Source organism: Poecilia latipinna, unplaced genomic scaffold (genome assembly GCF_001443285.1).
Source record: "Poecilia latipinna isolate Pla-1442-1.1 unplaced genomic scaffold, P_latipinna-1.0 Scaffold234, whole genome shotgun sequence".
Taxonomy (NCBI): Eukaryota; Metazoa; Chordata; class Actinopteri; order Cyprinodontiformes; family Poeciliidae; genus Poecilia; species Poecilia latipinna.
In genome coordinates this window covers 225,105-247,189 of record NW_015112850.1, presented here as the reverse complement: position 1 = coordinate 247,189, position 22,085 = coordinate 225,105, and the positions used below count along the sequence as shown (strand labels likewise).

The following is a 22,085-nucleotide window of genomic DNA, read 5'->3' as shown; positions in this document are numbered from 1 at the left end:
TCAACCAGGATTATGACAACGAAATAAGAAACAAATGCTTTATTTCAGTACACTTGGCCAGAAGATGTCGCTGTTTGCATGCTGATGTAAGATGAGCTACATTGCTGAATTGTATAATTAAAACATACTGAAATCTGTTATTTGTATGAAAAAGGTCTTGGGTTTTTAAACAAATAAATCATGCTTAAGCCTTCATACTTTATCATATTTAGGCACAAATAACACCAAGGAGTTTAATCACCTACAGTTGCAGTCAGAAGTTTACATAAAATCATCATAAAAAATAGAGTAGACGTGAAACTGTAGTTTCAAAATGTCCAAAAAAAAGAGAAAATCTTCAAATATTCACTTTCCCATGATGTATTTTTTTAGAATGTGATTGAATAAGATGTATTCCATGTCTACTAGCTGTAAATTCATTATTCAACAACACAGGATGCCATAAATACCATAACATTTCTGAAATACCCAAGTGCTGTCAAAGTAATCACTAATGGAGTGGGTTACCTTCATCTATAATATGCTGTTCTGTCCTCAAACTTTGGTAATTTGACTTCAAAAGATCCAATCTGAAATCTGAAAGAGTGTATTTTTTGTTGGTAATATAAATTTAGAGGTAGAAAGTTTGACTTCAACAACATTAGACAGCACCACGAGGTCTTTATGGTTGCCTGGACAATAACAGATTAGACATTGTCAAGCATCCCAGCAAGCGTGTTCTGTGACATGTGGATAAAACGTTTTTATTCATAAAAATGTAATTGTCCTTTGACGATTTATTTAACTTAGCACAATTTGAAAAAAAAAAAGCTATTTGAATTTAACTCAAGGGCAGAGAATTCATGTCGGTGATGTATATGAGACAGACGGCGTCTAGCTGAAGAAAAAGTGCACAGAAGTCTTTCTACTCTTGGTGATGCAACGAGGGCAGAGCAGCTGCAGCAGAGTGGCTGATGGAGGGGGAAAGGGGTTGCAGAAAGGCACAGAGTGGGTTTCCTCTAGTTTGTCTTCACGCCTGGAGGTTGAACTGGAAAGAATTGGTGCTCCATTTGCTCGTGTCAACGTCGAGCATTGTGCGCTCTGTGAAGGTGACATTCCCCTCTGCATCTATCAGGATTATTGTGTTGGTCCTGAATGGGGAAAAAAACAACAACAACAAAAAAAAATAAACAGAAACAACATTGGTAAATCTTGAAGAACACCTGATAGTAAGAGGGGTATTTCAGAAAAAAAACACATTCACTGATTGAATTGTTGGTTGATATGTAGCATATATTTGAATTTGTGCAACAAACAACAAAACAAAAACAAAAAAAATGAAAACCTGAATGGCCATTCAATTTGATAAATATTTACACAGGCCATCATTCAATAAATATATAAAAATACAAAATCTCCACTAGGAGAGCCATATTTTAGATAAAGTACAAAGAATGGGAGGAGAAGAAGCAGATTGTTTATCCTGCAAAATAACAGTAGGGGGATGTCTTTCAGACTCATCAAGGACAGTACAGACAAAGGGAGCTGAGGAGACAAGTAGTCTAGGCTATCTTGTAAACCACGTACAAAGAATGGGGGGAGAGGACGCAGATTGGGTAGACCACTAAAGAGCAGGAGATGGGTGTCTTTATGGCTGAGTACAAGCAATTGGAGCTAAGATAGCAAGTCGTTCAGACCACTAGGACAACCATCTTTTAGACCAAGTACAAAGAATGGGGGGAGAAGAAGTAGATTGCTTATCCTGCTAAATAACAGTAGGAGCAGTGATAAAGAATTACTGCCCTGTACAAAAATACAGAAAAAGACAGGACAAAAACAGAGCAAACAGGGAAAAATGGGCAGGGAGGGAGCAGAGGAAAAAAGCGTCCACCTTCACTGAGAGCAAGAGAAGCTTTTTTAAGGGTTTATGACTGTTATTATTAAGTGTCATTCGGTAAATAATGACACTGATAAAGCAAAGGTGCTCTAAATGTTGCATGAAAAGTTCATTAAAAGTGCCAACTTTCCATTAAACGTGTCATTATTTACCGAATGACACTTCACGACTCATAAACCTTCATTAAGACTCCTTCATGTTCACAACAGGAGATATGTCATGTTCATGACAATGTCATGTCAGTTTTATATGCCTTCACCCCTTCAAACAAAGTGTTACCAAAAACACAAAACCGTCTGATTCATCATTTTTGAAAAATTTGGAACAATTGCTTTTCTCTACACAAGAACAGGATGTGGGTCAGTTTTCCTTCATAAATGCTGCCTGTGACCAATTCAGTGCTTGTCCTGGTCAGGTAAATTTGTACTGTTCTTGACTTGCAGGTGTGAGCTGCCCAAAATTACTCTGAAGGCCAGAAACGGCCCCTGCGCCGCAATTTGAGCACCCCTGACCTGAAAAATCTTCTGGTAGTCTTCCTGTCGCAGCAGGGTGGCGGGAGGAACAAACGGAAAGATTTGTCGAGGTTGGGAGCCACTGACCTTGTGCCATAATGAGGAGAGCGGACGCATACAGCTGACATTGCCTGGACCACGGACTTGTTGTATCCTTCACCCAGCTGCTCTTGAAGTGGGTCAGGTGTGTTCCTGTACAGGAAAGCAAGAACAAAGAAAAGAAAAATCTCTTCGTAAATATGCCTTATGTGCATTCAATTGGTAATTTTTTTTCTGCCACATTTATAAAAGTTGGGACATTTAAAAAAAAAAAATCTCTGAAACCTGTTTTTTAAGTGTCAGATTGAGAAAAAAAAAATCACAACAGAGCATGTTTTTCCATGTTTTCGCGTGGGTGTTAGTCTCTCACAGCTCCTCGTTGTTAAGGACGTGGAGCAGCTCTTGGACCAATCCGTCGCCGGACAGAGACTGGTCGCCGACGACTTTGGTAAAGTGCTGCTTGCCTTTCAGAAGTTTCTTCCACGGAGTATCCAGGAGCGAATTGCTTAAGCCGTAGATCCCTGCTGAGGAGAGACAACGTGAACGATACAAAGATGCGTCTACACCATCTCTGCTGGGTGTCCTTTTGGCCTGAGCTTCAACAAACAACGCAATCTGAGAGCAACGCCGACAGAAAATGTCAGGCAAACATGGACGGGCCAGAGGCCCGGAGGAAAGGTGGATGGGGAATGAACGGTTTCTACAGCAACCATAATAAAAACACAGACCTGGATTCAGACGGATGGGTTCAGAGCTGCCTCTGTTTCCATAGTAACACACAGTGTCTTGTTTGGCTCTAGATGGGACACAACATCATAGAAAATTAGACATCAGACAATTACATACATCTATGCCCAGGTGAGAATGCAGTGGCAAGAGTAGTAATGCATCTGTGCTGATAAAATAAACAAGTACAGCAAATATGACTAAATAGGGAAAAAGGGCACATGTTTCACTACATACCAGTCTCAGATTATTGGAATTAATACATTTACATCACTTCTGCAAACTGTTTGTATTGGAAACTAGAAAAAGAAGACACAGAAGGGGCTGCGGGATTGAACATTGTGCTGAACCGCACGGGAAAACGACGGCTTTCATTATACAATCCAAGCTGCAGAGAGCATTTAACTATAGTTCCACATCTCCTTTCAAACCGGTTCGTTGCGGTGAGTTAATTCATTCTGAGAAATCTATCCAACATCAAGGGCATCTGTCACAGATTTAGTACAGCAGGGAGAATCATAAATTATGACCAGATCCTTTGAACTGGAAGGCCAGTGAACGTTTTGATGTCAGTTTTATGTCAGCCGTAGCAGTGGCATCAGTCAATCTGAAATGTGGTGCAATACTGCTCCAAGATCGAACTCGGACTCTGTTCAGAGAAGAGCTGGATACTCTTGCCGGGTTTGTGGCCGTAAAATGGACAGCGTCATGTTTTAGAGTCATGAAACCTACAAATATCGAAACCATGAAACGTAAATCATATTCAGCACTTAGTAGTTTTAAAAACTCTTAGGTGCGGTATTTGTATCCGTGACAATTAGTAGCAATACTTGGTTTTTTCTTTGTGTATGAGCCAAATGAAGTAGAGAAGATTTTACAGCAGGTGGCAGTGTTTAGCTGTTAGCGGTTAAATGCTGCTAAATTCCAGTAATGCAAGCAAAACACAGGCTGATTATGTGAGAAAAAACTGAGACCTTCATAATCAGCGCCAAGCTCCCTGATACAAAGCAGGCAATTCCAGCTTTTATTAATTTAGAGCAGTGCGCCGCAGCAAAGGGAAAATAATGCAACAAAAAACCCAGTGAAGAACATCTTCAATTTTCTCATACTATGTCGGCTATGTTACGCATAGACCTGTTGCTGTATCTATGGACTGACGAGAGCCCCACTAGTTCTCGCCTGTGAATTGTCTAGATGCCGTAGTATTAACAATTAGTAGCAAAGCACTGTGTCTGTTTTTCTTAAATATATATTAGGCACACATTTAAGATTTAGAGCGTTATGTTGACAACTTGACAGCTAAAATCAATGGTAGTCATCGTTAGCAAGCAGTTTCTTGCCATCCAGCAGGGAGCTGGGTGGCGCGATCTCACACATGACGTGTCTATGGAAAATTAGCAATAAATTACATTAAATATTGTCAGATAAGACTCTAATGGAATACTCTAAATCATTAACAAATATCCAAACGTGCTTAAGGAGGGTACAGACTGACACATGCCAGGTAAGACAAGTCCTGGTGCAGACAGTTCCCTTTTTGTACCACAAAAACTCTGAGCACAAACAAGACCAAAACTGTTAAAAAGTGCGAAACTGAGAAGGGAGCAAAAAAAAAAAAAAAAAAAAAAAAAAAAAACCCGACCCAGACATACGCTTTAATATCAGCAAAACCACACTACACTGAGGATAAAAAAAAACACAAGGGTAGTCTGACAAAAACAAATCTAACACTTTTGAGCAGAGCATGTTCTAGAGGCAGGGAAATATGTGTTAAAGAAGGAAACACCAGACATACAGAGCAATCCTCTAAGCTGCCAGCTGACATTACGAAATCCTTCCGACAACAGCAATTCCACGTCCTTAATATTGTTTCTTGTACCCAGAGCCAGCTAAACATCATAAATAAACAACAACACTGTCTGCGTCCCTATGGTGACAGTCAGCACAGCGGCAGTAGACGGTGTTGACAGGAGTGATAACAGACACTGCTCCTACCAAGCTCTGATGCTAGCCATTCAATTAAAAAAAAAAAAGAAAGAAAGCAGATGGTAGTGTAATCTTTAGGGAAATAAAATAATTAGTAAGGCACAGTAATCAAGAACAGAGCATGAAATATTAGTTTTGTTCTTGGTATTGTGGCCTGAACTAAAGACCCTCATGTCGGTGATGTGGATCAAATTGACCATGGAGGAAGCAGGTGGAGGATTTTGTGGAGAAAGAGAGAGACAGAGAAGAAGAGAGAGAGTGGCCATTTCTGCTTTATGAAAGTAGCTGGAATATTGAGGTTCCCATCAGCAGGGCTGTGGGTTGATTTGGGCAGAGATGAGGGAACAGCAGGAGATCAGAGCCACTGGGCATAAAAAGAGAGACGGCAAAGAGGAAAGAGGGTTTTTTTCTTTAAAAAAGAAAAAAAAAGAAGAAGCTTTTTTTTAAGATCTCAGGCAGAGAGGTAATCAGTATGCTGGCTGGGAGCGGTTCAAATGAAGAGCCCTCTATGTTGGCGCTGTAGAGCAACTTCCCCATCGCCAGCTGTGGTGCAGTTGCCTGGAAATGCCTGGATGAGCTTCCAGCATAGGCGATGGCGGGTCAGGCTTTTAGGCAACAACAACAAGCACTCTGAAAACTCATCGCCCAGAATTTTAAGTGCACCCATAAATATGGATGCACAGTAAAAGCCACGGATAGGGGGAACATATCCATCAAAGAGTAATCTTCTGGACGATCAAAGTCCAGACCAAAATCTAGTTGAGAGTCTAGGCTTGAAAAATTATGTCCAAAGACGTTCTCCGCTCAATCTGACTTTCTTTTACAAAGACAAATCGGTAAATATACCAGTCTGTGTGAAAGACTTGCTGCTGTAATTGTGGTAAAAAAAATAAATAAGTAAATAAACATTTTTGGCCAAGTATTAAGTGGAGGGGGGTGAAAACAAATGCATGCCACACTTTTGAGGTTTTCATTTTAAAAAATGAAAACAAAAAATTATCTTCATCCTTTTATTTATCTGTTTGCAAACCACTATGGCTTCACATTAACTTCATCTACTGCTGTAATTCAGCCAGGCTTTTCAGAATTATGTTTAGAAAGTTTTTTAATCTGTAATTTCTGGAATCTGTTGACGTACTATAAATCTGTATGAAATGCAGCGGTTGCCCACGGCAAAAGCAATTAAATGAACCAATCACATTTTCCCTCTGGTTCTGTTCTGTGGTAGCTTATGAATAAGAATATCTAAAGAAACATAATGATTGGATAAAAAAAAAATCCCTTTTGCAGAAAGATAAACAGGAAGATTAAAGGCCCACTTTGATTTCTCTTCATCCAATAATGACCTCAGTATAAGCTTTTAAGATTTTCTGTTTGATTTTCTAAATGTTCTCTTCTTCATATTCGTCGTGCTTTTTTTTTTCCTCCACCACTAATTTCCTTTTTATTTGAAGTCACTCAGAGGATGTAAAAAATATTCTGTGATCCAAGATTACTTTTATTCTGGACAAAGCAAAGCTTTCTTTGTTTCTCTAAAAAAAATTGAGAACCACTAATGTATTATTTTAAAAATAATCATAGTAGATGTTCCTTTAAAACCACTAGAGTTTATCTAACCCTGCTACTTTGTAATGTGTGTTATTGGCAGCGTCTCAATGTTTCTTTCTAAGCTCAAGCAAAGTCCTGCCAAGCATCACAACTCATGCTTTTAGGCAAAAAGGTTTGGCTAATTTCTGAAGTTATGATTCTGACTCAGCTGCACTCAAGCTGGAAGCAGGTACATTTCTCAGTAGGTGAACATAGAATAGAATAATCCTTTATTGTTTCGCTGTGGGGGAAATTCAGGTGCAACAGCAACATTGAGGCATACAGATGGAGCAAAAGGTGCTAAAATTATATTTAAAAAATATATGGGACATACAGTACTGTAAGGACAAGCTTGTATATTTCAGCCTCTATATTGTGGGGTTTAAAACCCACTGTAAGGTACCCACTGCTAAAATGAATCACAAAATCAACCAGTTATATGTTAGAAATTATTATTCAAAACATTAATAAGTAGATCGCAATGCCAAAACAAATCAGTAAAGACAAATAATCCATTACAAAAGAAGGCAACACCTTGACCTAATCCTCAGCTTCATGTGGAGTAAAGCTGCTCCTGACAAATGAGTGAGAAATCCTCTAATTACAATATAAAGCAGTGGCCGTCTCCATCCACCCGATGTGTTATTGATTGGGGAAGAAGCAGCCTATTTCTTCAGCGCTGCGGGACACACTGCAGCCGAGAGGAAATGAATTGCTAATGCCGGTGTTTATTTAGAAGATGAAGGCTTTCTTTCTCTGTGTTTCCTCTCTGTCCGCAGTGAAAGCAGTTTTTGGTATTGTTTTCTTTTTTCATGTTTTAAACAAAAAGAGAAATGTGTTCTTAACTTAGCTCCTATTCGTGCAAATATGTAAAAAAAAATATAGGAAATGTGAAACAATCGGACGCTTTTTGTTGCGTCGGAGCTTTTGCTTCAGTAAAGAGACGAGTTACAGTAGGTGACGATCCCGCCTGGTGGAATCGCAGAAATGTTGATAAAACAAAGCAATGAAAGGGAAGCACAAGCTAAAAAAATAAATAAATAAAAGAAAACGACACTGGTTCAAGATCCAGCTAGAGGCCATGTTAGCAGGATACACACCTCCTGACACCAAAAATACCACCCCTCACACCTTTCTTCCCCTGCAGGAATTCATTTGGGTGTGTTTGAACCCAACTTCCAACCTCTCCCTGGCAGGCAGCGATGCAGGTTTCCATGTCAGCTGCCTTCAGGGACTTCCTGCTTTGCTAGCATCTTAGCCTCCACTGAACCCATTTTGAATTCTCTTTCCTAAGAAGGTCACTGGGATTCAGTAACTTCAGGCTGGTGAAGACAAAATAAGACAGCCCTATATTTTCAGTGCAGTTCAGCATCACTTCCTTTTTCTTTGTGCTTAAAATTGCTCATATCGAGAAGCAGTTTTTACAGCTACTATTAGATGTGCCAACAAAACACGGCCTAAGAATAAAAAGCTGATTGTTTAGTTAGATATTACAATGTAACAATGCATTTAAAGAGTTCTTGTTCTTCATGAATATAGAAGATGCATACAATTGCGTAGAAGACGATAACTGTTCTATTTTCCAATTTTAAACATGCTTACACATGGGCCTGTCGCAATAAGTAATAAACCAATTAATTGCGTGATAAATTAAAACAAACTCAATAATTTCTATTTGAATGATTTATTGTTCTTCTCTTTTCTTTTTCTTTCTACTAAAAACTGATTGGCAAAAGTCTTCAGTCTGGTGTTTTGGTTTCAACTAGCCCTTTTTTTGAAGGACAATTTTGTTCACAGAGACTTTTTAATTATTTTATTTGTCGTTTCTGTTGTTTTGTTTGATTTATTTTGGATATTCAAAATGTCTTCCAGTTCCAGTGATAAGTTAGAATTAAAGGTTTATTGATCTTTCAGAATGTGGTCTTACATTATTATGCCATTTCCATTATATTACTTGAAAATGGTCTCAAAACATCAATATCATCATGTAATCGCAATAACTTATCGTCCAGCAAAGTTTATCACGAGAGGCCTCCTAACACATAGTGGTGGAGGGCAAATAAAACAAAGGCATAAGTCAGAACACCTTTCACTCACTTGAACTCAGCTGTGATGAGATTGAAGCCGTTGTACATGTGACCGTCTGCAGACACCTTCTTCAGGTAGGAGTAGCTGTCTACATCCTTATCCATCAGGTAGTTCGATACAAGGAACCCTGTAGATCGGAAAACGGGGAAACGGTGAACATCGCTGGCATGTGGGACAGGTGGCGGTCCAGATGTGATCAGATGTGGTGACCCGAACGTGGCAGGCTCACCTCTTCCTTGTGCGTTAGGGTTAGGATGTCCTTCCATGTAGTTTGTGATGGCGGCCAGGTTGCCCCTCTTGCTGATTCCCAGCCATGATCCACCTTCCTTGCCATACTCTAGGTCCAAACCTGGTAAAGAGAAATTGGTGCAATGCTTAATCTATCAGTCCCTCCAGAATTAAAAAGACAAAACAAAACAAAAAAAACATTTTGTGTGATTTTTTTGCAATCAAAATCATCGATTTTGTGCTGCAGTTTTAGAAATATTTGCAAGGAGTTTGGCGATATTTTCAACCCATCCCGAAATGTAGAAGAAAGAAAATGAGAAACAAAGTAACAACTAAACAGCTCAATTTTTGCGACTTGCCATTTCGATCGTGGATGATAACTTGACATGAAGTTAGGCAGCAGTATAGTAGAAGGAAGAAATACTGCCACCTGCAGGTGGGAGTTAGCAGTCACTTAAGCCGAATGTTTTTGATCATTTTTGCAGAAAATTTGCAATAATCTCACAATTGTGCGGAAAAAAATGCAGGGATCTGTTGATTTTACGTAAATTTCTGCAAAATTACGAAAAACTGGAGAGACTGATCTGTACTGATCCAGAAAGGCATTCCTCAAATTATTTTGCATTCTGGGATGTCATGACCTCAAATTTCAATGTATTATATTTGTACTTTATGTGATAGACCAAAACAATGTAAGAAGTGTAATATTCATCTAGATAGTGAGAACGCTACAGTTTCTAAAAAAAAAATAAGCTAAAGAGTGACTAATAAACTAGAGTCTCTGGATTCCAAGTTTGTTCTAATTCCTTTTCTGGGTTAAAAGTGAGTACTCCACAGTTTCTAACAAGTAATAATCTAAAAACTAACTGATAAGTAGGGTGAAAAGACTACATTGGATAGGATATGCCACATATGGCAAGACAAAAACAATGACATGCTGGGAAAGGCGTTGAGATCAGGAGTGTGTGTTTGTCTGTAACTATGAGGTGTTTGCAGATCAGTCCATGTCTCTCACAGCCTGTTCTCCCAAATAAAGTCTCTGATAAAGGTGGAATAATCAAGAGCGAGTCCTTGAGAGTTCAGCCATAAGATTCCCAGGGTGACTTCGGGAGGGTGAGGAGATGGAAAGGAACAGTTTGTCTACATAAACTCCAGGAGATTTGAGATAGCCAGAAGGCCACAAGGAGCCAGATTCAGAATAACAGATTCTCTTTAGATCGGGCAGACTTCAAATTTCTGTCTGTCCCAGAGTCTTTAACCGGTTTGTCTCTTATAGTTCATCCCAATCATCCAAATTAGTTTGGCCATTCCACTGAACCAAAGCTAGCCTCTTCTCCAAGATCGAATCCACCCTGTTAGTGGGTTTTGAGTCCTCAGCTGGGCTGCGAGTCTCAGCAAGACCCAAATCACAGTTTGAGTGTTCATGAGAGTGGCCAAATCCGTCACAAATTTTTCGATAAGCCAGGTATCCACAAACTCCAAACAGCAGAAATCCTGTTATCATGAATCCAAATAAATCCAGGGTGAATCCATCCCGTCGGGTGAGTCCCCGCAGGACAGGAGGGCTCTCCTGTCCCTAGTCTTCTTGTCTTCTTGTTCAGAAAATTTGATCTATTGCCTTGAGAGACGGGTTGACCAGATCCAAAATTTGTAGATTTGGAGGATGTGCTCCAAATCTACAAAGGCTCCAAGAAAAGCAACACAGAAACAGAGCAAGCAGGGTGAGAATGGGTAGGGAGAGGAGCAGAGGAAAAAAGTGTCTGCCTTCACTGAGAGCTAGACAGAAAAAAGTAAATATAAATATAAATAGACTCTGTGAACTGTTATAAACTTTGACAAATACCTTTTATTAAAATCAATACCATAAATTTTCTGTTTTATTTTACTGAACTAATAAATAATGTTGTACTGAAGTACAGATTATCCAGCATAACATAACATTTTCAAAAGTATTTTAATTATGTCTTATATACTGTGTGTTTGTATGTATAATACGGACCATTAAATATCAAAAATTATTATTGACATAATTAATTTTTTTTTACATAGGACGGAAAAATTCAACGTGTTGCGTCGCGTTAAATGAAACAGAGTCGGCCCATCCATTAATTAGCTGCTTTCTTTCTGGATTCCTCTCACTCACATTGTCCTATTAAAAGGTGAGTACGTCAGCAGCGCTTCCCGGTGATCAATTAGGACAGGTCCTCTCCACCGAGAGCTAAATGCTCCGATTCCTCTGTGGGGGGGGTAGATAGCTGCACAGATCCCTCGGGGAGCTATTGCTTACTTCCCTTCATGGTCTGTCTCCTTCAGGGTCTTGCTGCTGCCCCCCGCGCCGTCCCCCTCCTCCCCTCGCGCCAGCCTTACAGATATAAGGCAGGGCCATTTATTCCTGTCACATCGCATAAAAACAGCCATCAATTACGGACCCGCTGGTGGAGTCCTGACCCCTCTATTAAAGTGGTGAGAGGAGATTGATGAACAACGAGGTTATGTCTGTGTTTCCTTCTTACGCGGGAAGAAAATAGCGAGAAAATAAAAAAAACAGCAAATGATTGATTTCCTCTGTTTGGCTAAAATGTGCACCGGGCACCTGTAAAATTGGATATGGTAGTTCAGCTGACTGTGGGTCGAGTTGTTCTGTGGCGGATTAGAAGAAAGTCTAACTTGGGAAGTGAAGAAGTAATTCCACCTTGATTACTGAAAAGCCAGTTAGCAAAGAATGTAAAAGGCAGTCAGGCAGTGATATATCTCTAAAAAGTCAACTTACCACTGAGGATTTCACCGTTGGTGCCCCAGAAGTCGGCAGCTTTGGACGGTCTGTTGTAAAACTCATCTCTATTTGCAGCCAAAATTAGCCTGAGGAGATTGACAGAGAGGCCAGAGAAGTTCTTTTTTTAGATTTGGTCAAACAACACAAAGCCACTGAGCCTTCGGGTGACAGGTGAGTTTTTCCAACTGGTTTGTAAAGGCACTGAAATAAATCACAGAATTCATTTTCACACTGAAAGTTTTCAACTGTGCAAAAAGAGTAATTAATGTTTCTTATTTCATTGAAAAACTGATTGATTTCCCTTAAACCTCCCGCGTACTTAGTGCGGTGCTCAGGAGGAGCGTGGCAGATGTCAGACCATTAGTTCCCGAAACTTGTGAAAACTTACACGTTGTCAGTGCGACCTCGCTGGACCGTGCAGAGGGTAAAAAAACTTATGGGATCCAAATCACCCCGACTCTTGAGACCACACAAGAGTGAAAATGGTGCCACATTTGTAGGGATGCCACTTTTATGCATTGAGGATCTGTTGTGCCCAAATCCTCTCTGCCAAAGCCAAACATCTTATTCTGCCACTCACTTGTGTTTGGTGTCTCTTATTGGATTGAATGATTAATGTTCAAAGACACAAGACACATTAGCAGGGAAACAATTTATTCCCTTCAACAAGGAGGTCAGTACTGCGTGGAAGAACTAGAACTAGAGCTTGGTACATCCTGCCCCATTTTTGACTGTCTGGTGACCCATCCAGTTGATGCTGCATATGCTCTCCTGCCATGATTGATAAAACAATTTGGACCTCAAACCACAGAATTATCGATTTGAAGCTTGCCATCTCGCCACCTACTATGGTATTGTTGTGGGATTGAAAATGCTGGTGGCGATGTTGTCGTTCCAGGAGTTTACACCGATGAAAGCAGTCTGCTGTAAACCAAATCGCTTGAGAGCGACACCTGGCTAGGTCTGGATTGCACCACCCCTCAGGTTCCAAAAAACAGGGAAGAACACCACATGATCTGCAATTGGAGACAAATCTGGTCGGGACTGACTGGAAAAGAACCCAGTCAGCCTGTGGAGAAAGGGCTTAAGAGTGGAAAAATGGGATTGCTGCTGGTTGCAGAATATGACCTTGACACATTTTCAACTCGTAAAGACAATAAGCCTCATTTTCCCATTGAGCTAGATTCCACTCCACACCATCACGCAGGAAGAGAAGATTTCTCAAGCTTGAATGCAACACCATTTAAGGAAAGATAAGTAAGATTTCCAACAGCAATATTTATCATCGTTAAGACAACTAAAAAATTTAACCAAACTCAAAATTTCCTACTTTATTCTTTGGCAAGGTTTAAAACAAAGCCAGAATGATTTTTGGAGAAGTGGTCATAATATTAATTAAAAATTTTACCATTTAAATACGAAAGTCAGAGTTTTATATGCACATAGATGTACTCTCCAAAATTCAAAGACTCAGCACACAAAGAGAGCTACTGAAATAGAGAAACACGAAAATAAGGGAGTGAAAGTGATGAAAACAAAAATAACCAGACACATTACTTAAAGTTCCACTTGTGTAAATAACCAATCCTGATGCTTTCCCTATTCTGCTGTGTCAATTGGGTTTTATTGACACATCATGACTGCAACACAATTATAACCTCAAATGGGACTGACGGGGTGTGTCTGTAGGTTAATCCCAGAACTGAACTTTGACCTGGGTTACTCAGTTTCTCAGAGAGAAACGTTGCCATTATGTTTATGTCTTTAACTTTTTATCTGATGCTGCTACAGCCTATGAACTATCATAACATTATAAATATGAATCTGCTAAGCTCTACTAGTAAACTGAAACAACGTTAGAGCATCTGTCGGCTTTGTTACTTGTCATGCTCAACAGCCAGGCTAAGTACCAGTAGCAGCACAAGCCAATAACAAAGCATCTCTCTGCTTTGTAAATTCAATACAACAACATGCTCAGCATAACAAAGCGACAAATAAACAGTTTATCACTGAAGCTTTTGCAATATTTTAAATATTATGGCAGCAGATTTGGCCACTTCTGCTTCAGAATTTACGATATCTTGCCGTTTATTTTTTGCAGCTCTTAAACATTTTATTAATCGTAAAATAGCAAAACTCCAACTCCTGACTGCTGTTTAAAAATGGCTATCATTAAAGTTTTTATACACTTGTACACACTAACGTGATACATGAACCACTGGTGTTGCTGAAAACTAATTATACTAATTACAACTGTGCTATCTGCTGTGATTTTCTTCTACAGAAATGAACATTTTACCTTTAAGCTATATGTCTGTCATCATTTATTTGTGTACAAAAGTGCATTTTATAGGATCTTATTAACATAATATCACAATTCTGCAAAGCACACGGACTTAAACTAACAATAAAATGTATTGATTTAAACGCCATCAGTATGTTTCCCCCAAGCTTGGCCGTGGTCCACCAATTATTCTTTCAAGATGGCCACCAAAACACAAGACTAAACTGTCCTCTTGGGGTGTTTCAAAGGCTAATGACAGCCTCCTGCAACCCGCACTATGCGAGTCACCAGTGTTAACTGGAAACAAAGCAAACACTAATGATGCTACACCGGGCCCAGCATCTGCTGCTGGATCCTAAGGGGGAGATCCCATGCAAGTGTCTCGATCTCCAGTGTCAGGCAGCCGGCTGTATCGTGTTGAAGGCATGCTGGGAAGCGGAGAAGGATCAAAGCAAAACCAGAACTCAGCTGACATTTATTTCTTTTTTGTTCAGCAAACAGAGGCAGTGAACTCATGTGAAATGTTCCTCACAATTTCTGTCTGCCCTAATGATTCATCTGGTTCACGTGTGAATCCTATGAAATAAACTCTAGAATGTGTTTGTGTTTACAGATAACCCTGAATGTTTGGTTGTTTGTTTGTTTTTTTGCAACGTGGAAAAACATTATTTCAATGTTTAATGGCAAATCTTAGTGAATGGATAGAAAATTCAGAGGGTCACCTCGGTGATCTTTTGTGCAAATCTGAAAGGGTGGTTTACTAAACCTATTAGGGTGAAGGTTTAGTAAAGTTGGAGCCGTCCTCCGGGAACAAAAGATGTTTACAAAAAATTAGATCATGAAGAAAAAAAAAAAAACGATGTTGGTGATTGTACAGCAAAACAAATTTTGTGTAGTTTGTGTGTTCACATGAGCAAGACTATTGAAGGTCTGAGTAGAAAGATAAAAAACAGAACCCCAACAACAGACCTCCAGACATATGGTGGGAAAAACATTACCATTTATGAATCAAGCTCATACCACTGCCATTTAAAACTAAACACTATGCTAATTGTTTCAAGCAACAATTTATATGTTTCTGGAAAAACTGCTGAGGAATTCTGCCTTACTCTGTCCAACTAGAAGAGCAATGAGGAATACAAATAAGTATTATCTATTTATTGGTTTATTTATTGATCACCTTTGTGGTATTACTGGCACTTTTTATGATTGACAGGTTTTGTGATTTTAACCTCCACTGGTTGAAGTTGTGGAATTTATCCCCAGACCCGCTAGTTAAATATTAATTGCTGGTGTGTTGTTGTAAAATTAACTGCCCTTTGGGACATAAATAGATAGTAGACTAATGCTATGTTATTTCATTTTAGGCAATAAAATTTTCATTTGTTTTTTTTTTTTTAAGTAATTAAATAATTTGCTCATTTGCATCTTTGAATGCATTTGAAGCATTGTACGAAAAAAGGCTAAAGTAGTTAAAAGAAAATTATGCAGAATTAGCATTTTTTATTTGATCAATCAATTAATCGTGAGAATATTCAATTACTAAAATAATCATAAGTCACGGCCCTAATATTTGGCCAACGAATCACTAACCACAGCAAATCAAAGGGGTCAATGCCAATCTCTGGCCGACTGATTGGCGCTTCACTCGTTTTGATTTTTTGTTTATTCAATGACACAAGTCAACAAACGGGGGGGATCAAAATTTTGCTAACTACAGAATGAGACTACAGAACTTATGAGACTACAGAATGTCTCATAAGTTCGGTTGGTCGCCACCAAATGATGGTAAAGGTTCAAGCATCAAGAACAAAAAGTTATTGTGATAAAATAAACTAAAAAAAGCGGTACAAAGGAATGTGGAAGAAAAAAGAACAAACTACAAGGAGAGCTACAGGCTTCCAGTCACAGCAGAGGGGAAATAAACTACATAAATAAATTACCCTGCTTTTTGGCCTAGTCTTTGCTGAATAAATAAGTGTCTGATATGTAGTTTTCCAGTTTTTAGAACTAATTGCAATATTTGTACCTGAAACCAACAAGCAAGCCGAACGAGGACACACCATAATTACATCATTATTGTAAATACGACTCTACTGTGTCTACATATAAACCATAATCACATTACAATGCCCTTCAGCTGCCTAGGGAGTAAGTTTTGCTACGAAAACTCGCAAAAAGAGGAGAACAACAATATAAACCATAAATTATACGTCAAGATAGAGAAATAACAGCATATGGGTAATCACTGAGTCATCTAAGCTGATTAAGAAGCCATCTAACTCCCGCAGAAACATTTCAGTCATTTTGTTTTGTGAATTTAATAATTACACCAGATGAAGTTGAAAATTTGTTTTTAAAACTGCTGAAACCAGAAGTTTACACACACCAAATCAAAAGGCGGGTTCTGCAAACATAAAGCTGGAAAATGTACAAATAGAACCTTATCAGTGCTGCTTGGAGTTTACTGAATAATTGGCTGAAATTGCTGCCTAAAATGTATGGAGTACTAATATTAATTATTACAATAATGTCCCCTATTAGTCTCATATCTCTTATAAGGAAGATCTTTCATGGTTTCTGTCTGCAGGACCAAAAATGACAAGTTGCACATCAAATATGGGTGATGTCCTCAATAAAAGAGCTGATGAGACCCAGAGAAGCCAAACTCAAATCTAAATGTTATTTAAATTTGAGTTTGCCTTGTGTTTGTAGATGCCTTTGGTCAATATCACTGATCTAATCTCTGCTACAACATCTTTACAAATATTTCATCTCAAGTTCAAGCAGAAGAAATACTTCAGAGTGTAACCCCGCCTCATTAATTCCCCATTAACACCAATTTATTGTGGCGTCTCTCTGTGCAATTTGCGTTATTTAAATTATAATTTGCATACGTAAAATGAAAGTAAATGGCACGTACAGTAACTGTATTAACTACAGCACAAAGACCAGAAAAATACTTTTCTCTGCCTCAAGTTGATCAAATAACCCTGAATACATGTTTAAGTGAAAGAGGATTCTTCTCAACAATAACTCAAGTTCAGCTAACTTGCACAAAACCAAAGTTTTAAAAGAAAAAAAAACTGTTTAAAAATATAGCAAAGTAATTACATAAACTCAAGTCCAGCTGTTTTTTTGTTTTTGCCCTGTCCTGGATGACTGAGGACCTTCGCCAGCGTAAACTTGCACTTACCTGTGACTCTTTGACCCTGACTGACTGTCCCTCCCTCTCTCTCTCTCTCTCTCTCTCTCTCTCTCTCGCTCGCTCTACGTCCCGCTCTGTTGTCTGTTGCTTTGCCTAACAACACCATGACGAAACAATTTCATAAAAACTTCAGCCATTAGTTTTTTATTTATTTATTTTTTTCAGAAAATGGTATTATTAACTTCCCTTTCAAAGTGCAGCGTTTCTTACTTACTTGGCCTTTTTGCTGCACTGAAAAATGATCAGGTGTCATTTCTTCCTTTTTCTGCCATATTTACTGATGCGGTTGGCTAACAGAAAAACACAAACACACACTGCGTGTTACTTGCAGAGCAGCAGAGAGGCAGCAACGACCTACTGTGAGAAGCTGGTGGAAGGAAACCCAAAACATTTGACCACAAGTCATACAGTTTCATGTTCCCACATAGAAAATGCATGTAATCTTTTCTGATATATTCTTTTATTATTGTGGTATTAAGCAAATAATTTTTATGAGTCTAACTGACACAAAACAGGAAAAGTTTGGTCTGATTTAACTTCCGACAGTGAGAGAAACGTGTCATTTCATTCTGTGTATGTAAACTTCTGGTTTCAACTTTACATAATAGACTTCAGATAAATATAGCAGCACACAATACATTTCAACTCTCCCCAGGTCCCACTTAGTACTCATAACACACCTCTGTTGTCCTCTCCTTAGGCAAGGTCAGGGCTGGAGAAGGGCAGAGCAGGACTACGGCCAGGCAGAGAGTTTGCCCTCAACCTCTGGGGGAATATAATGACGTACACCTCCGTATTGCGCCATAGCCCACACTGACTGCTTGTAGCGCGCCAGCCTCTACTTCCAGCTGAAAGGAGTTACCATTTACTGCCGGATAAAGGACATGGAGACCGCAGGAAATAAAAAAATGAAACGGTGAATTGATTAAAAACTGACTGTAAAACAAGGCTACTGCTGGGGAAGTCGGGATTACATTTTAACAATTATTGTGAAGTGATTATCTAATCTCTGAAGTGAAAACCAGGAATGCACCTTCACTTACAATAAGATATTAATATCTGAGATTTCGTATCAGATAATAAATATCTGATCTCACTTCAGAGATCTGTCAGCAACACCATCAACGATGTCAATGTTGCAGCTTTGAGCATTGGCCGATACCAGTATCGACCCAATATGATAATGGCAAAAATTAAACATTCTTGTATTACCGGTACTTATTTTGCAGAGTGGAGTATTAGGAAAGGCTTGATCAAGTGATGTTAGTCAGAGAAAAATAGCCAATAACAGTAGGCATGAGAATAGCTGACCTATGTATTATTAACCAGTGGGTCTGTGTGCAGATTCAATTTCTATTGGGGTGGACTAAATGCTGGAGTCCAGTTCTTCTATCGACAGCGGCTTTACATGCAGGCCGATCTTATCAGATATGAGGTTTTTTTTGGCAGATGTCAAGCAAATTTCCGATATTAGTATCGAATTCAGATGCCCATACAATTTAGTGTTAGGATTACAGTATTATAAGTACCAATGTTCCACTGTCTGGAGAGTACCACAGTGTTTTTATTTTTATACTGAATGTCAGGGGGATAAGAGGCTTCAAAACACATCAGGTAATGGAGTAAAGCAAGTAGATACAGCTCAAAAAGCCGAAAAAAAAAGTACCTTGTCACTTGTTTTTGTTTTGTCTGCCTTTAGTGATTTTGCTGGTTCTCACTCTGGAACCTTCTGGTTGTTGTCTGTGACAATACCTGTTGTCCCCAACTCTGTTGTTTGTGTCTCCCCCCCTCAACCTCTGCTACTACTGACAGGAACATCCTTTCTCATTATTTCTGGAAAAGCAGCGGCACCCTCCGACAAGTTGCAATTCTGAGGCCATATGAGACACATGTTGTAAGAGCCTCTTATTTACCGTCACTCATTTTTGTCCTGTTCAAGCAGCAGTGCTCCATCGACTGCGTTTGACTGGTTATGAGGCAGGAATACTTGAAACTAACACATTCGATCTTCTTACGCCGTCAGGGCCTCTCATTTCTAAACAAGAGCAAGCCGGCCGAAGCGTATCCCAGCTGATCTTCAACTGTTGTTTTCTTCTTTCCTGTTCTGGAGTTGTTCCCGCAAGCGGCCCATTTACCAAGGGTTCGAGCAGCATCCCAATTTATCTGTGTCACAATTATCAAAATATGTCAGTTTCTGTTCTCCACTCTGATGTATCCATGCTGCGACTATAAAAGTGATAATGACACATTTTATGCAAAATCTCCATTTCATAAGACGTCTGATGCATGACCTGTGTTGTGACATTCTTCCCTCAGCTGTAATTCTGGCGATTCAGCCAGTGTTTACGAAACTCTTCACAGCAGGACGAATCAGATCCAATACGCAGAAAAATCATGGAGGACATTTTAAAGTTAATGTCTGTAAATGGTCATGTGAAAAATGCGACCCAGTTAGACTTTACGCCACAATGTTTGTGTAAAACTCAAACGGATCTTATTCCATAATAACAGATATAAACAAAACGCTCTATTATTTATCTTCTAAAACTGGCCGGCTGTTATACATCAAGAACTGCACCCCAGAGCATTACAACATAAAACTTCAGCTGGCTTACTTTGTGCTTATTCATAGTTAATGTAGAAAAGCTTTCATTAGAAATGAAAGGGCACATTCTGAACTTGATCGGTCATTATAATCTCTGTAAATGCTCATGTGAAAAATATCAAGGCAGGATCTTCCACATTTGGCTCTTAATGACTCTCACCAAAAAAAGTAAAGAACAAACTTATGTTTGTAAAATATGGATAAATACAGACAAATACATATTTTAGCAGCTTAAAGCTTTGTTATTTTCTTTTTTTGCGGCATAATTACATTGAATTTCTACAACAAAATCACGCTAAAAGTACTAGCAAACATTTTTTGGACCAACTTTTCTTGTCAGTGGCATTTTTAAAGAAAATTTTCCACAAAGATCAACGCTCCAGAAGAAAATGCATCAATTCTCTTTTTTTGCTGAAGTTTTTCTTTAGTTGAAAAACCTAAAAATGGAAATGAAATGAAATGAAATTAAATATGTCAAAACTTCTAGATTACTAGTCAAAATGCATGCCGTTTCTCAACATGTCTGGTAGCGTTTGTGGCTCTAAATGAGTTTTACTGAGCTGGAGAGGGGCAAAAATGGCTCTTTAGATTGTAAAGGTTGCAGACCCCTAAAATCTCTAGATTAACTACTAAAGACAGCTTAGAATGTCCTGGTCTTCGAACTAAAAATCAGTTTAAAGCACTTATTTCCTTAAGTTTGTTTAGGAGGTTTTCACATCAAAGCATGGATGATTTTGCCTTACCTGTAGGCATTTTTGGACGCAGGCCGAGGATCAAACTTTAAGAAGATTATACACATGGATATTCTGAGACCTGGTGACAGGAGTATCACTCAATCCACATCTGTCTTTATTTAAAAGGTATGTCTGAGGCAAAAAGAGAGAATCAGATCAACAGTTTAGTGTTGAAAGGATGTAATATACGACTATTTCAAAGTGCACTAATATCCACCACTGACATTCTGAGTAAAGATAAAGGCATTTTTATGGTGCAAATAAAAAGTACAGTCACACATGACAAAACTTTTGTTTGGTGCATGCCATACGTGCTTCTCCAGCTGTTGAAAGCAAAAGTATTCTTATGGTTTGAACTTTCCCACATTTTGAAACAGTACAACCACACCAACACATCAATGGATTTTGCTGTAATTTTATTAAATAGGTCACCAAGATCAACACATATTAAATTAATTTGACATGAAAATAAAAATAATATGTTTTGGAAAACAACCTTTCACTGAAGGCCTTTTAAACAACAAGGAGCTACACTTTTTGCCAAATTGGACAAATAAAACACATTGAGGTTTGCCATAGCCAAATTCCAGGAAGTTTAAGCGGTATGAATACTTTTAGCAAAGCGTTGCACCTAACAAGCTAAAAGGATAAAGGCTGAGACCTTGACTGTATATTCCACTTTATTGTCCACAATATATAAGGAAGTCCAACTGGGTTAGCGAATGGCATTGACACAGACTATTGGTATGCATTTGCCTGAGTTGCTCTTCAACATGAACAAGCATAATTGCGACAATAATCGATAATAAAGGCTACTTTCAACATAACTTAGTTAATAACTAGCTAACATTAGCCTACTAACCAGGTACAGCGAGAACACAGCAAGTGAAGTTCAGCTGCCTACCTGACCAACGTGACACTACAGAACAGACGCGGTTATTTGTTCAGCAGTGTTTCCCAATCGGCTTGAACAGCATTTACTGCTAAGAGCTACTATTCAGTATCCATTCACATTCCTTGTTGACAACTAAAAGGAAGCGCTTCCAAAGAGTTGCCTCGATTTGTTCTGTCGATTGAGTCGGGCTTCGCTACACCAACGTTTGTCTGATTCGCCATTGACCCCGCCTTTCTGAGCTTTACAAAATGAACAAAACGAACGCATGTCAAACGGGGCTCAGGGGTTGGATGTAATTCGTGGCTCCGCACCATTTACCCGTCTGCGTGGTAAGAGGGAGTTTTCGCTCCATTTTAAACAGCATTGATAATATCCGTAGCAAGCGGAGAAAGATGTACGTGCAATAACTGAGTAACCGATAGTTACATAGAAAGGATGATGTTCACATCAATATATTGCTTGGTATTTGTCAAAGTGACTATGCTTAACACCATTAATTCCAGATAGGGTGTTAATGAGCATGTGAACTTGGTCGGGTTTTTTC

At 38.9% G+C, this 22,085-nt stretch overlaps 1 protein-coding gene across 3 annotated transcripts; it reads right to left on the bottom strand.

Annotated features, from left to right (window-relative positions):
* Window positions 1–24: 24 nt before the first annotated feature.
* On the bottom strand, window positions 25–21,746 carry tango2 (transport and golgi organization 2 homolog (Drosophila)). 3 transcript variants are annotated; one of them, XM_015032227.1, is made up of 9 exons: window positions 21,551–21,746; window positions 20,656–20,778; window positions 11,813–11,901; window positions 9,044–9,163; window positions 8,824–8,941; window positions 3,156–3,223; window positions 2,798–2,951; window positions 2,476–2,580; window positions 25–1,130 (listed from the first exon to the last, which is right to left on the bottom strand). In XM_015032227.1, exons 2-9 carry the CDS (start codon window positions 20,709–20,711, stop codon window positions 1,010–1,012), a joined length of 831 nt encoding a protein of 276 aa, XP_014887713.1. In that variant the 5' UTR covers window positions 20,712–20,778; window positions 21,551–21,746; the 3' UTR covers window positions 25–1,009. The 3 variants fall into 3 exon arrangements, with proteins under 3 accessions (XP_014887713.1, XP_014887715.1, XP_014887714.1); XM_015032229.1 differs by having other exon boundaries at window positions 2,798–2,948; window positions 21,551–21,742; XM_015032228.1 differs by lacking the exon at window positions 21,551–21,746 and adding an exon at window positions 21,509–21,531.
* Window positions 21,747–22,085: the final 339 nt, after the last annotated feature.